Source organism: Syngnathus acus, chromosome 22 (assembly GCF_901709675.1).
Source record: "Syngnathus acus chromosome 22, fSynAcu1.2, whole genome shotgun sequence".
Taxonomy (NCBI): Eukaryota; Metazoa; Chordata; class Actinopteri; order Syngnathiformes; family Syngnathidae; genus Syngnathus; species Syngnathus acus.
The window spans coordinates 1,688,613-1,702,370 of NC_051106.1; the positions used below are offsets into that span (position 1 = coordinate 1,688,613).

A 13,758-nucleotide genomic window follows, 5' to 3' on the forward strand; every position below is an offset into this window, starting at 1 on the left:
ATGCATAACCTCAAATTTTGAATCTTATCATCTTAACAACAAAAATACACATTTTCTTAAAGTATCTTTTAGGTTATTTATTCACAAATTTCAAATATCATACAATGCACAGCCCGGCTTTTTCCTGCCCCATACAAACAACATGAGAAAAACTGTTTAAGCGACAAAATATAAATTGTGGACCAAAGCCAAACACTTGAAAGGTGCAAAACATGACAGAACACCACATTTCACATCAATTGAAGTCTCGTCAAAATGTCTACAACTAAACATGTCACAAATGGCATGCCATTTTTTTCCAGAGAAAAACATTCCAAAAACCCCCCAACCATAATTGTTATAATGATGAAGTCAAGCTCCTAACATTTTCTTCACCATGTAACCAGGCATGTTGTAGAGGAAGAGCGCCAAGATGGCCAGAACCAGCAGAGCACAGACGATCTTGATGGTGAGCCAGCGGTACTGGTCGCACACTAGGTGCTTGGCTGCCTTTAGGGGGATCAGGAACCACAGGAGGGCAATGTCTGGACGGCTGGGGGCACACACGTATACAGGCGGTTAGAACCAATTTATCGAAGACAAGGTAATAATGGCATCGTACGTATGATCAATAAATTCTAGAGGTTAAGGTGATGGAGCGCTAAATTGCTAATCCATTGTGCAGAAAACAGAAGTTCCTTCATACTTGGGTTTCTCCAGAGGTTCAGGCTCATTGCGTCCTTCGCCGGCCGGGCATTTCTCTGCCTCTTCGCCGGTCAGAAGGTGAAGCTCTGCTTCCACTTTGCCCTGGAACGACACGCAAAAACATGGCTCAGTTATAAAAATTGCAACGATCAAACTAACCGACTTAGACGATCCAGTGAAGTTTGCAGACCAAAAAGAAAAGCTGAGGACTCACTAAACAGACTCACCAGAGAAAAACTGAAAACTGTTATTGATGAAGTACGTGAGCAGGAGAAGATGTACGCCTACCGTGAGTTCAAACTCGTCGTCCTCGTTGCGGGCCACAAAAGGCCACCATCCTTTGATCCTCTTCTGCTTGAAGATGGACACGGTGGGCATTTCGGCCTCGTTGGTCACCATATCGATGGTGCACTGCTTGGCCGATTTTGCGCCGCGTGGGAAGCGGTTCAGGTCCAGCTCGATCGCACCTGTTAGCATGTTAACGTGTTGTGGGCTTGACGAAAGAGAAAGCTTCGCGTGGCTATCGGCCGTGATGGAAGTTAACATCTATCTGATCTGCCTATCTCGACGAAGACGGTTCAGAGGTTACCTAGGAAGTCGTCGGCAGAGAAGTGGTCGGCATCCCACACTTGCAGGTTGAGGCGGGCCGGGATTTTGTACTCGGTTTCGTCCCAGGCGAACATGGACTCCTTCTTGGAGATGACGATCTTCTCCTCGGCCATCAGGTAGTCGAAGGGGTAGATGAACCGCCAGTTGAAGTTGCCCTCACCGGTGATGGAGTGGTAGTGGACGTCTGTGTCCTGCTTGTCCTCCTGCTGGCCCTTGAGCCAGCTGCACCGGGAAAGAAAGAGGAGAAATTAATCCTAAAAAAACAACCAAGGTGGTCCATTTGGAGCTAAAACTCCAAAGCTGGTTGTTTTACCCTCTGACGAAAATATCGCTGGACTTCTCTCCAGTGAAGATGTCATCGTCCTCCAAGACCACTTCGTCCGTGTTCCAAATGATAACCCTCAGTTCAAACCTGAAGAGGAATCAAAACTGCTTCACTGGGTGCCACGAAATGCGTTGAGCAAAAGAAAGATCTTAAATGTACTTTTTTGGTTTCCTGGGTGCGATGTCCAGGGCAGGACCAGGTGCCGTCATGTCCTTGGGGAACATGTCCACCCACATCTCAATTCTGCCCTGAGGATGAAAAGTGACCGCCAAAGTCACCGACCAGCAAAAGCCGATGAAGATGCGAAGTGACTGGCCGCCTACTTGTTCGATTCCCGGTTTGTCCGGGTGCAGGAGCGGCCTGTTCTCCACATGCTCTGGCACCAGTTTGCAGCCCACTCGCGGGATCTCCTCCCAGTGATTGAGCACGGTCAGCGCCAGGTGCTCGTTGGTCTGCTTCTTCAGGCCTGACCGCAATGTCGTTTTTCTTCAGCATTTGGAAACCAGCGTGACGATAAGTAGAAGCGTTACCGTTTTCATCCTCGAGCTCGGTGGGCGCCATGAAGACGCGGTTCTCCACTTTGACCCGCCCGCCGGGCCCGTAGTGAGGCCCGTCCAGTTTGCCGTCCTTGCATAGCTTGGCCAGGATCTGCGTGGGCTTCATGGGGTCCCTCCAGATGTTGTAACCATGCCTACGGAGCAGAAACGCGCAAAGTGTGTACGCAGGGGCAGCCTAGACTGAGTTTTAGTATTTTGGGCTCTGCACTGTCCCTCAAAATAGTGAATCCAGGCTGGCATAAGGTCAAACGGCGCCAGTTGCTTACGTGGCGTAGCTGGCAGTGATGCCGCAGGTGGCCCTGTGCTTGCTGTAGAAGCGGTTCTCCAGGTCCAGCTTGGTCTCGCCGATCAGGTCGTCGGTGCCCACCAGGTCCCAGTCGTAGATGGACACGGTGAGGGTGGAGTCCATGGGGAACGTGGCCTCGATGTCGAAGGACCTGCGGGACGGAAGGACGGGCGGCGTGAGAATGCTGCTTTCAAAGTGGCGCAGATTTTGTCCTTACTTTCCAAAAAGTGGATTGAGCTGCTTGGAGATGTAGTTCTCCTTATCCTTCACTTCGTTCTTCCCCAGTTTGATGACGATGTACGGATCGGCTTTGCCGTTGATGTCCGCCGGGTGAAGATCGGTCGCCTGCCGCCACAGAGCTATTTTATTTCTTTATCTCTTAAGCAGCCGTCCATCGGAAGGAAGGAGGTCAAACTCGCACAAGCAAGATTGGAACCTAATTATGATCATGATTGGGATGCTGATTTACCCTGATGACGTAAACCCGCACCAGGACGTTGATGGGATCATTGTGCGGAATATTCTGGAACATGCCCATGTTGGAGTCAAAGTCTCTGGGCAGCTCGTCCGACACTTTGTACATGCACAGCGAACCCTTTTGTGAGATGGAAATGTAAATTTCAAGATTAGGAAAAAGCGGGAAGTGTTTTTTTTTTTCCAATTGAGCTCACTTTGAATTTGCCAACAATCCTGTCTTCATCTGAGCCGTTCTGGTCGTCATCGTCGCCGCCTTTCCCCCTGAAGAGGTTGAAACTGTGTAGCCAGTCCTCAAAGTTGTCAAACTCACTCTCCAGCTCTTTAGGGTACACCTTGTGCGTCAAGAATTTTTTTTTTTAAAGAAAAAATAAATAAATGTAATCAGACGGCGGTGCGTTCAATGACGCTGCCTACTTTGAGCTCATCCAGCTTTGGCTTTTTCTTCTCGGCCGGTTCGACAGTGGCCTTCTTCTTGTCCTTCTTCCCTTTGCCCCTCCTGTTGCCTTTTACAGGAGAGTTAGCCATGTTTTAGTCCAGGGATTATCAACCGGTGGTCCGCGGCCCTCTACTGGTCCATGAGAGTATTGCAGGAGGTCCGCGAAGTTGGTAATGGATAATAATTGTAACATTCTTAAAACTAAAATGTATTCATTATGTAGACTTGATTTATTTTCCAACTAATTTTATCGATCATTCACTCGTCCAAATTATATCAAATGTATCTGAGATTCCCAAAATAGACATACAGATGCAAATAAATAGCAAATAAATAGCCTACAAAATAAAATAATATTCCACCAAAGCAATGGTCCCCGAGATGCTTCTCGTGGTGGTCCCATGGACAAAACCAGTTGAAAATCCCTGTTTTAGTCCAGAAAATTGACAGCTTTGTTTTTTGCGTTAATTTAACTTTTTTTTCTCATAACTGTTGCATCTTTTTGAACAATTATGAATTTCCAAGTAGAATTTCCGACTTTGCTCTTTTAAAGGCATTTATGAATTTGTTTATGTTTGGTACCTCCACCATCTGCAAGGTCCACATCTTCTTTGTCTTCTGAATCCGACAGCGCCCCCTCTTGACCCTTTAGCGCCTAAGAAGAACAAAGATTGGTTGTAGGCCTTCAACGGCACTACTCTAAGACAAATCCTAAATATGAAATAAGACAGCACCTCTGTCAGGGTCTCGATGGAGGCAAAATATTTGGACCACCAATCCAGCATGCTCTCATCCAGGCCGTCGTCTTCCAACTCGTCGCCCTTCTTCCTCTTCTTCTTCCTCCCTTTTGCATCCTTGTCGTCGTCCTTTTGTGCGGCAAATGCATTCATTGAACACTTTTTATGTTCATGATAGTAACGCAACGTAATGGCGGCACTTGACTCACCTCAACCTTCACCACGGCCTCTGAGCACTACATGGAACAAGACGAGATATAATTACAACTTTGGCTTGGAGCTTGATGTATGACTTTGTTTTCGACTTCATTTAAGACTTGAACAGAACAAGAGTGAAAAGTTACCGAATCTAATTTGACCACCGTGTCCACTTTCTTAAAATTGCCCTCAGGTTCCATGTTGACCACGATGATTTCCTCTGAAAGACAACATTTCACTGCAAATGACAAAACATGGGTTGCCCCTGTTTCTGCATGGTTGCAGCAGACAGCCAAGTGGGCATGACCGGCAAAGGTACAAATAATTAATCGCTCTTTACGACAGAGCAGTATGAAATATCTGTCTAGCGACAAGTGTTACTTGAGCAGGAACAGGAGCAATCGCATGTATTCATGTTCCTGCGGGCTGGCTGGCTCCAATTGTACCTGCGGCGGACCAGTTGTTGGCCTGCTTGTCAGAGGGCCTGTAGATGAACTTTCTGAGGCTGGTGACGGCATTGGAGCCCACCAGGGTGTAGCGGCCGAAAGCCCTGCAGTCTACCACGCGGATGTTGAGAGGCGGGTGAAGCAGCTCGTTCTCCGGCAAATCCTGACAGACGCAAAACTTGATCAGGATTATGCTTATGAACATAAATGCGCTTTGAAAGTTGCGAGTTTTATAAAAAATTGTGACTTTATTATATTCCTTCGCTTTACCTTTCAAGATTTTTTTTCACACAAATTTATTACTCTCGTCGTGATATTGCAAAAGTCTTTTTTCAGTTACCGATCTACAAACCGGCCCCCCCAACTTATGACTTTGCAAGTTTTGGGACATTTTGGACATTTCAGGGCAAGAACGTACGACTTCAAAACACTTGACGAGCGTGCTGAAGTTGGGGTTCTTCTTGTAGTTGGGAATAAGGGCCGACTGAACGCCCTTCCCAGCGCATTCCACGTCCACGCGGGGCCGGTCCACCTGAGCCAGGTTGACCCTCTTTAGGTCCCTCAGACCCCAGAATAAGACCTGGAGGAGCACAGGGAATGGATCATTTGATGGATCCTTTCAACATTAAGTCCTTCCCGAACACTAATTACTACTTTCCTACAATGAAGGGACAAAACACCACAAATGTGTAACATACCTCAATTCGGTACCTGCTGAGAACAGGTCGGATTCCTATCGGAACGGGAAACAGTGGACCGCGGTCCATGTCCGCGGGACCGTCGATGGGCGGGAGGTCAGCTTTTCCATTCGGGCCAATCTGACAAAAAAGAATAATACACTTTTAAAAAACTAGTTAAAAATATGGATTTGTTTTTTAAACCAATAAGAAGATAACAAGCCTACATTTCATTTCTGCTTTGCCCGAAATTGGTTCCCAAAAATGGATTTAAAATATAGAAGGAAAACAACGTAGCCTTCCAATCATTTTTGGGGGGGACATTTTGAAAGTTTCTGTCACCTGCAGCAGCTCAAAGGCGGCCAGCATCTCTCCAGCCATGCCGTTCCCTCTGTAAATCTGGTAGTACTCCAGTTGAGGGGGGAAACGCGGAGGTTCGTAGTGCTCCTCGGCCATCTTCACCACTGGCTTGGCGAAGGTTCTGCCCATGAAGTCGGCCTTACCCTGGGGGGGAGCCAGTGAAAGACGTCAATAATAATAATAATCAAGTAGCCACGCCCAAAAAGACGTAGGAAGGAATCCTCTTGGTCATTTTCATCTTCAAAGGTGAACTACTTGTAGAGGGCTTGACCCAGTTGTCCCAGGTGGGAAAACAAAACTGGAAAGATGGGCTCACCATTAGTTCTGCAATGCACACCAAAAATTATTTTCATTCAAAAAAATAAAATCAGCCCCCAAAGCCAGATTCACTTTGCATCCTAAATTAGCAGACCCACAAAAAAATCCCTCAAGATGCATTCCTTTACGGCTCACCTCCTCAGCGGGGTTTTGTGCGATTGCTGCCAAATTGGAATCACGTTTACATTTAAGTCGATGACATTCCATGTGGGCGGAGCCTAGAAAGCTAAGATTAAAATGCCATCCCGAGGTATTGATGAAACATGGCTCGGGATGCGCATGTTTCCAGGCGGACTCTTCATAACAATGCAATTAAAAATACATGAAGGACAAAATAGTAGGTTACAAAATAACCAGTGAACTGCAAAACAGACTGATGCCGACACGTGGTCACGCCTAAAAGTGTGTCGGAAGACTTCTCTCTTGCAGTTAGTGGTTATAAGTCAAGAAAAAAAAAACAAGAGCACAAAATCTGCACAAAGGAATGCAACAGGCACAAGTTGGTCAGGGACCGTTTTGTCACTTGATGTGCTTCTTGTTCCTCTTGCATGCCTTTTTTTTTGGGTTCTAACTACACATTTAAATTCAGTGTCACGACATCCAGACATCTCACACTCTACTTATCCAAAAGCGTCGTCCGAAACAATCGCGTTGGCAAATGTAAAAAGCAGCAATCAGCAAAATGCAAATGTGATGGATGTACAAAAGGAACGGAACATTACGTCATCGCCACCTAAAATGTGACTTGATTAGGTGTACGTGCGCATCTGGTCAGAATAATATTCGCTTTGTCTCACCACCGTGTCTTGATCGTAGAGCTCGATGACGATGATGGGAGGGTCGTCTCGTAGCTCGCCGGCCTCGCCAAACAACTCCACGTTCTCGAAAAGCAGCAGCTGATCCCACGTCGGGCACAGCGTCTCCGGCAGCACCTGTCGCGTCCAAACTTTTGTTTGCATTTTCAAGTCCAACACATTGAATCTTTTTTGTCTTTGAAGTAGAATTTTCTTTTCAATGAAAAATGGAAATGATCATCTCAGAAATGTTGCTGTCAGTGTGGCGCTCACCTCGGTGACTTGGCTTTGGGTGGAGAAGAAAACGCGCGCAAATGGATCCGACAGTCCGGTACTGTCGGCAGCGAAGAGGCTGCGTGCTTGGTACATGTGCACCCTCAGCTGGAAGATTTGCTTCACTACACACACACACAAGCTTGATCTGTGTAACCTCCACCTTCAGACATTTTTAGTTAAAGCAAAAAGCAAATGATGTTTTTTTTCTTACTCATGTATGTGAGGCTGATGGGCGGCGAGAGGGGCATGCCGGGCCCTTTGGAGAGCCGATTCTCCTCGAATCCGTTGGGAAGTCCGCACAGGTAGTCTTTACGTTGGCGGTTCAGGCCCAGCCACAAGTAAATCTCAATCTTCGACTGCACCGTCCAGCCCGCCGGGCCGAAACCTCGCTTCCCCGGGATCTTGAAAGAGGAGAACATATAAAGTCATTATATTCATAATACTACATTTTTAAAAGCCAATGCATGTGTGAAGCGCACCCGCAAGAAGATGGTTTTGATTTTGCCGCAGTCCTTGCCTCGCTCCTCGTCCATGCCTGAGTACAAAATGTCCTTGGAGGCGACGCGAGCGTACGCGATGCGCTTCCCGTTGCTGATCATCCAAATGAAGACGTCGGGGACGCTGTGTTGAGGCTGCCGGACGCAAACATCATTTGCCGTGTGCACGCAAATTTGGGGAATAAAAAGTGTTACATCTTACTTCGTCGGCCAGGAATCGGAGCTTCTGGAGGAAGTGCTGAGTCAGTTTGACCTTCTCCCGCACCGTGCTCTTCTTCACCTGAGAGCGCATGGCTTTGGCCTGCTGGCCCACGGCCTCCTACCAAGGCAAACGTTGACACTCAAAATCCAGATTGGAGTCACATTTACGTTCAATCGGATTGAAATGACGTCATTTGATCAAACCAAAGCAAAGAGAATAAAAGTCCAGTACCACTTCGGCCATGCACAGCTTCAGCCGCTCCCTGTCCAGTTTGGTCTTGCCCGTCAGGTTCTGGTCCGTATTTGCCAGCACCAGAAACTGACTGAATGGACAAAAGTCTTCATTGAAATTTTTCTCATGGTGACTTTTGGTGCTTGGATTGGCTCATTCTGCGGGTGTCTGGACCTGCATCTCTGGCCCAGGTCCTCTAGGACGCCCCTCAGCCTCCGCTCGGGGTAGGCCTTCTCCGTCTTGATGATCTCTTGCACATCGTTCAGACCTTCCTCCTGTGCGAAAACCGAAAAAAACGGCGTTGTGTCAAAGCGTGTCTTGTGGTCGAGCGTGGCGAAGAGCGCCGCTTGCCAGTTTGTCGGCGATGTTGTCGATGATGTTGGCGTTGTACAGCCGCCGCCGCTGGTCCTGCCACCAACTCTTGATGTAGATGCACGGCTTGCGCTCAAAGTACGGCAGGTGAAAGTAGTTGCTGCAAGGCGGCAAATCCAACACGGAGGTTCAGGGCGGGGGTTCAGAAGGTTCGAAATCAGACGGTTAGCTGCTGCCGACCGGTCAGTGACGACGGGTTTCATGGGCGGAGTGGTCGCCACAGAGGCCACATCGCCGTCGTCGTCCAGCTCGTCCTCACTGGAATCCCGTATGAGTTCCGTCTCCTCCTCGCCGTCAGCTTTCTTCTTCCCTTGCGATTTGGACTGGTTGGCGCCATCCAGCTCATCGCCATAGTAACCTGAGGAGCGGCAGTGGCATAAAAATGAATTAAAGAAAGATTTTTAAAAATATCGGTCGATAGAATTCACTCGAACAGAATTGCAATAAATAAAATGGACTGAAATGAGGTCGTCTGATACCTATGGTGACCTCAAAGTTGATGGGCTTGTCGCCAATCTTCCTGTCAATCATGGTGGCCTCCAGGAAGGAGCCAAAGAGGAAGAATTCCTCAATCTTCCCGGTCGCGTTCTGCCAAACAAACAAACAATGTAAACCGTCGTGTGTCCATGATGAAGGCGTAATCTTCAGAATAGGACAATTTGGAAAGGTCCAGGTTGGGCATGGCCTAAATCAGGAGCTAGAGTCTGTTCATGGTCGTGTGAGCATCTGGGCCTATAGTAGCTCCTTGTAAGTGTTGGACTGCTCGCCCCGTTGAATAAAATAAAATTATTGCTATGCCAAACAAAAAAAAAACTCCACAAATGTGTAAGTTAGGAAACTTGTAAGTCAAGGTAGCACCTCTGAGATGTTGGGGATGCCCTCCAGCTGCACATCTGTGGAGCTGGAGGTGTCAGGTGAGGAGGGGTCCAGGATCTCCACCGACAGGCTGATGAGCAGGCGCGCCCTGAAGGACACGCCCTCGCCCAGACCCTCATTCAGCTCCTGGTACTCGTCCATCAGTGTGTAGGTGCGCGTGGAGCCGTACATGTTGACCCAGGCGGGGCCCAGCGTGGGGAGGAAGCCTGGAAGGAGGTCAATAAAGCGCTTGCTGGTGAGAAGTTGGAGTTGTGCACATCCGGCGGCGCTCACCTTTGTCTCCGTCGTTGGAGATCTTCCTCAAATCCAGGAAATGCGTCCCCATGGCCACGTCGTTCACTTTGTCCGAGTCTCGGATTTGGATCTTCATGCGCTTGCACAGCGGCGGGAACATCTCGGTGAACACAATCTGCTCGTTCCAGATGGGCTCATAGCAGCTCTTCTGAACCGACGTCTTACCCTGGAAACACACTTGAAATGAAAATGTGTCTGGCTGCCTGGTGCAAGATGACATCCTGTCATTCGAGTGTTGTCAAGGAACTGGATTTTGATTGCATTCTAGAGGAGCGAACTTGGTACCTTCTGCCCGGCAAACTGCACTTGCACGTAGGGGTCCACCAGGTCTTTATTCTCCCCGATGAAGGCCTTCTTAACGTTGGCCATGATGCTGGTGTTCATCCTGGGCAGCCCCTCGGCCCTGTACACCTTCAGGTAGTAGCGGGCCCACTGGCGCTCCGCCGGGACCCCATCCGGGATCAGCAGGTTGCTGGGCGGAGGAAAAAAAAACATCGTCAGCCGAAACGGGGCATCGAGTTGATTAGATGACCTTACCCCTCAATGTCGTCTTCGTCCGACTCGCTAGACTTGTGGGGGGTCTTGATGGTGTCCCCCTTGGCCACCACGGCCACGTCGCACTTGACGTAACCCTTGCAACCGGCCGTGATGTCGTCCGGGTCGGACAGCAGGGCCCACTTGCGGTTAAACTGGTGGTCTACGACGAGGAAAGAGGAAAACAAAAATGATTACAATCTTGTGGCATCTGAGGATAATTAATCAGGTCAACAAAAATGTCTGCGATAAAAGAAATATCAAATAATTTAGCCTTCACCAAATCACCTGGTTGGGAGTAAATGGTGCCGACGTCCATTTTAAAAGTCCCCACCAGCGTTCCGCTTCGCAGGAGGTTTTTGGAGTGGATGACCTGTTGAAGAAGAAATACTTCAAACATTTGACACTTTTAGACTAACAAAAAAATGAGGAAGCACAACGTGCACTTACGGACAACTTGAGAATTTTGTCAAACATCACATCCGGAGGGACGTGGAAGTCAAAAACAAAATACTGCAAAATGAAAATCCAAATGTTACCATCATGAAAGTTGTATTGATCTTGTGACAAAACACATTTATCTATGTACTCATAGTACTGTAAAATATTCTTTTATTAAAATTTCTCATATATATACACGTGTGTGTGTGCGTGTGTGTTTTATCATCTCAACTGGCCTCGTTGTAGTAGGGACAGTTGGTGGACTCCTTCATGGATGTGTACTTCTTCTCCTCCCCGATCTCCACGCACACCATGGGGTCCATGTTGAGCCCCACCAGCTGCCGGGCCTCGATCACAGTCACGCTCACCTGCAATCAAATGTATTTTTTTAAGGCGATATAATCCAACTTGTGTGTTATCTTGAGTTTTACTTGGTAATCCACAGGCCGTCCGCTACTGGGCTCCATCTTGATGTCAGGTTTGGACCTGTGTATCATAGAGCTCGGTCAACACAGCAACACATGCAGTTCGATGTACGTTTACTTGGGTTTCGCAGCTAACCTTTGGAACTTGTTCAATTTTAGTAACCTTTCAGCGTGTTTGTGGACATTTTTTGGCTTTTGGTCAATAGAGAGCTGACTTATACCTTCTAAACATTATCTTAATATATTGTGGTTAAACATGTACAAACCTCTTGTTGGACACATTGGTAGTGACGGCGGTGACTGAGGCCAGCGAGACAGTGTCCGGGTCAAAGTGTCCTCCCATGAATGTGGCCTGGCGGTCCAGGTTCTGTGTTTCCAGGATTGCCGGCTCATCTAAACGAAAACAACAACATGGAGCTCGGTCCAACTGCTAATATGCAAAAAAGAAAAAATGGCCGCTCTTAACCCTCCTAGCAGCTGTGTTTTTGCTTCTCATTGGTCCATACCTCCATTCTTGTCCTGCTTGTGTCCACGGTGCTTACTGCGCTTCATGATTGAAACTCTTCACTTGACCTGGTTTTGACAGAAATGTTCATGTTGTGATTCTCAAAGTGTAAGAAAACGAGTCTTGTCGTATTGCCTGTCGACATGTATTGCTTTACCGTTTGTGTTCGAATCTCAATTCAAATACTATTACTGCGGCTCGCAAGCCAAAGTCTCAGTTTGGAAAGTTGTTCTTTATAAATGTAGGGTTGCCGCGCCCTGCTTCGGCCATGAAAAGGTCTTTGAATTATTCAAAGGTGTTGGCGTGATCATTACAGAGGATACATTTCACATGCATTGTGAACAAAAAAGACAATGCCCCAAAACTGTTAATGCACAAAACTGTATTGCAGACCATTTAACTCGCTGAGTGAGTTGAATGTAAGCTAACTTTGAAATACAACAATTCGACCGCCTCGCTACTTGTGTCATAATTCAAATGTATGAATGATACATACCAGTTACTCCCGTGATGCGTCGTCTGCACCGTCCTGAGACTTTAACGTTCCCCTGAAATGAAGTAAAAAAAAGATTTTTTTTTTTAAAAAGTCTACAAGAACATTTTGGACGCAACAAAACGCGCGATACGAATGAGCTTGACGAGCGGTCTCGGAGAGATGTGATCCGTGCCAGATGAATTGTGCATGAGCGCCAGCCGAACACGACACTTGTAACTATAACTTGGAGATGGCCAGTGACCAATCAGCGCACGCCGCACACGCCTCACACACAAAAGGCCACTCGACCAGATAAAAGTGCTGATTAAAAAATGAATGTTATCGACGCAAGTATAACATCATCATACATACATCAAGAGATGCAAGCTTTTTATTTTTTTGAACTAGGCACAGTAGCCCTAGACCTCAAACTGTAGGGGCACAAGTAGAACATTTAGGCGCAAACCTGAATCTCAAAGTGATTTGCAGAGTAAATATTCACATTTCTATTCATTTTTGGAACAGAACCGTCACTTTTGGCTACTCTCAAGTTTGGGGGATTTGACTGTGCTTTAAAAAGGTGATTTGGTGAGATATTGAATTGAATCTGTGGTGTCACATTCCAAAAATGCTAAAAAAAATGGAACATTGTACACACCCAAAAAATGGTGGATATGTCAGATGAAGGTATAAAAAGAAAAATTGGTGACAGAGTTGCCGTCTTGAAGGCGGCCTGCTCCATGTCATCGTCTCATCAATTACACATACGCGCTAAGTCTTAAGTTGCCGGTGTCCGATGAAACAGCGCTCAATTATTCACACGTTACACTCGCCGTCACTCAATCACTCAGTGACACACAAAAAGACAATTATGATGACTGTCATTATCCCACTGGGTAGATCATCGCACATCTCTCATTTGGGTTCTTCCGAACATTGAGATGATCATATTGAATAGTTGTTGTTTGAGCACACATGGACGCTGCTAGCTTGCGATGCTTTGTCCACTCTGTCGCTCTTAATTACTTTGCTCAACGGTGACGGCTGCTGTCGACAAAAGCGGCCGTGCGCTTAAAACTGCGATAATGAAAATGACTTAAATACAATGATGGAATATTTTGTTACTCCTCATCACTATTTTTAAGTTTTTTTCTTTTTCCTTTTTAACCACACATGGTTGGGTCACGGAGGCAAGTGTGCGGTCTTACTTCAAGTCCGCAGCTTGCTTATTTGCGCTCCGCCGATTTTGCATGACGGCCACGGTGTCAGGTGTCCTCGTGACACATTTCAAAAGTGCCATCCAGGTCGGGCAGGTGCAGCTGATCTGAGGGAGGACTGGCTCCATCGCACCCGCCAGTCACGACCCTAAAAATAAATAAATGACATGTCAGGTATTTCAACAAAACATTTTATAAGTCCATAACTTGAATTAAAATGGCATGATTAAGAATTATTATTGGCGACCAGTCCAGGGTGTCACCTGCTTTTCATCCGAGTTAAACATGCATTATAAAATAAAAAAGTTCTCGAAACAGAGGATGAGTAAAAATGGTAAATGAATGGTTAAAAAAAACAACAATGGCATCTCTGCCTCATCAGCTGAGCAGTTGACGTCATCCAATCTCTGTTGTCATGGTTATGCCCATGACGATGCAGACGGGGGAAAGGCTGCATCCCTGTGGCCACTTCCGCCTTTATGAGTTATTAAAGTGACACTGGCTTCAGC

The 13,758-nt window shown here is 47.0% G+C and overlaps 1 protein-coding gene across 1 annotated transcript; it reads right to left on the minus strand.

Moving 5' to 3' along the window:
• Positions 1-62: 62 nt before the first annotated feature.
• Positions 63-13,694, minus strand: LOC119115945 (otoferlin-like). Its single transcript, XM_037240891.1, has 43 exons — positions 13,241-13,694; positions 12,054-12,105; positions 11,559-11,625; positions 11,319-11,445; positions 11,059-11,113; positions 10,864-10,995; positions 10,637-10,699; positions 10,475-10,559; positions 10,190-10,349; positions 9,938-10,124; positions 9,632-9,818; positions 9,341-9,564; positions 8,962-9,070; positions 8,663-8,840; positions 8,462-8,582; positions 8,285-8,385; positions 8,111-8,201; positions 7,880-7,996; positions 7,660-7,812; positions 7,392-7,581; positions 7,178-7,302; positions 6,908-7,042; positions 5,775-5,936; positions 5,454-5,573; positions 5,174-5,335; positions 4,756-4,918; positions 4,456-4,529; positions 4,321-4,347; positions 4,109-4,240; positions 3,957-4,029; positions 3,353-3,441; positions 3,133-3,270; positions 2,931-3,056; positions 2,679-2,806; positions 2,442-2,612; positions 2,149-2,309; positions 1,942-2,084; positions 1,778-1,866; positions 1,607-1,705; positions 1,274-1,515; positions 973-1,151; positions 686-786; positions 63-532 (listed from the first exon to the last, which is right to left on the minus strand). Exons 3-43 carry the CDS (start codon positions 11,602-11,604, stop codon positions 352-354), a joined length of 5,346 nt encoding a protein of 1,781 aa, XP_037096786.1. The 5' UTR covers positions 11,605-11,625; positions 12,054-12,105; positions 13,241-13,694; the 3' UTR covers positions 63-351.
• Between the last annotated feature and the right edge of the window lie 64 nt (positions 13,695-13,758).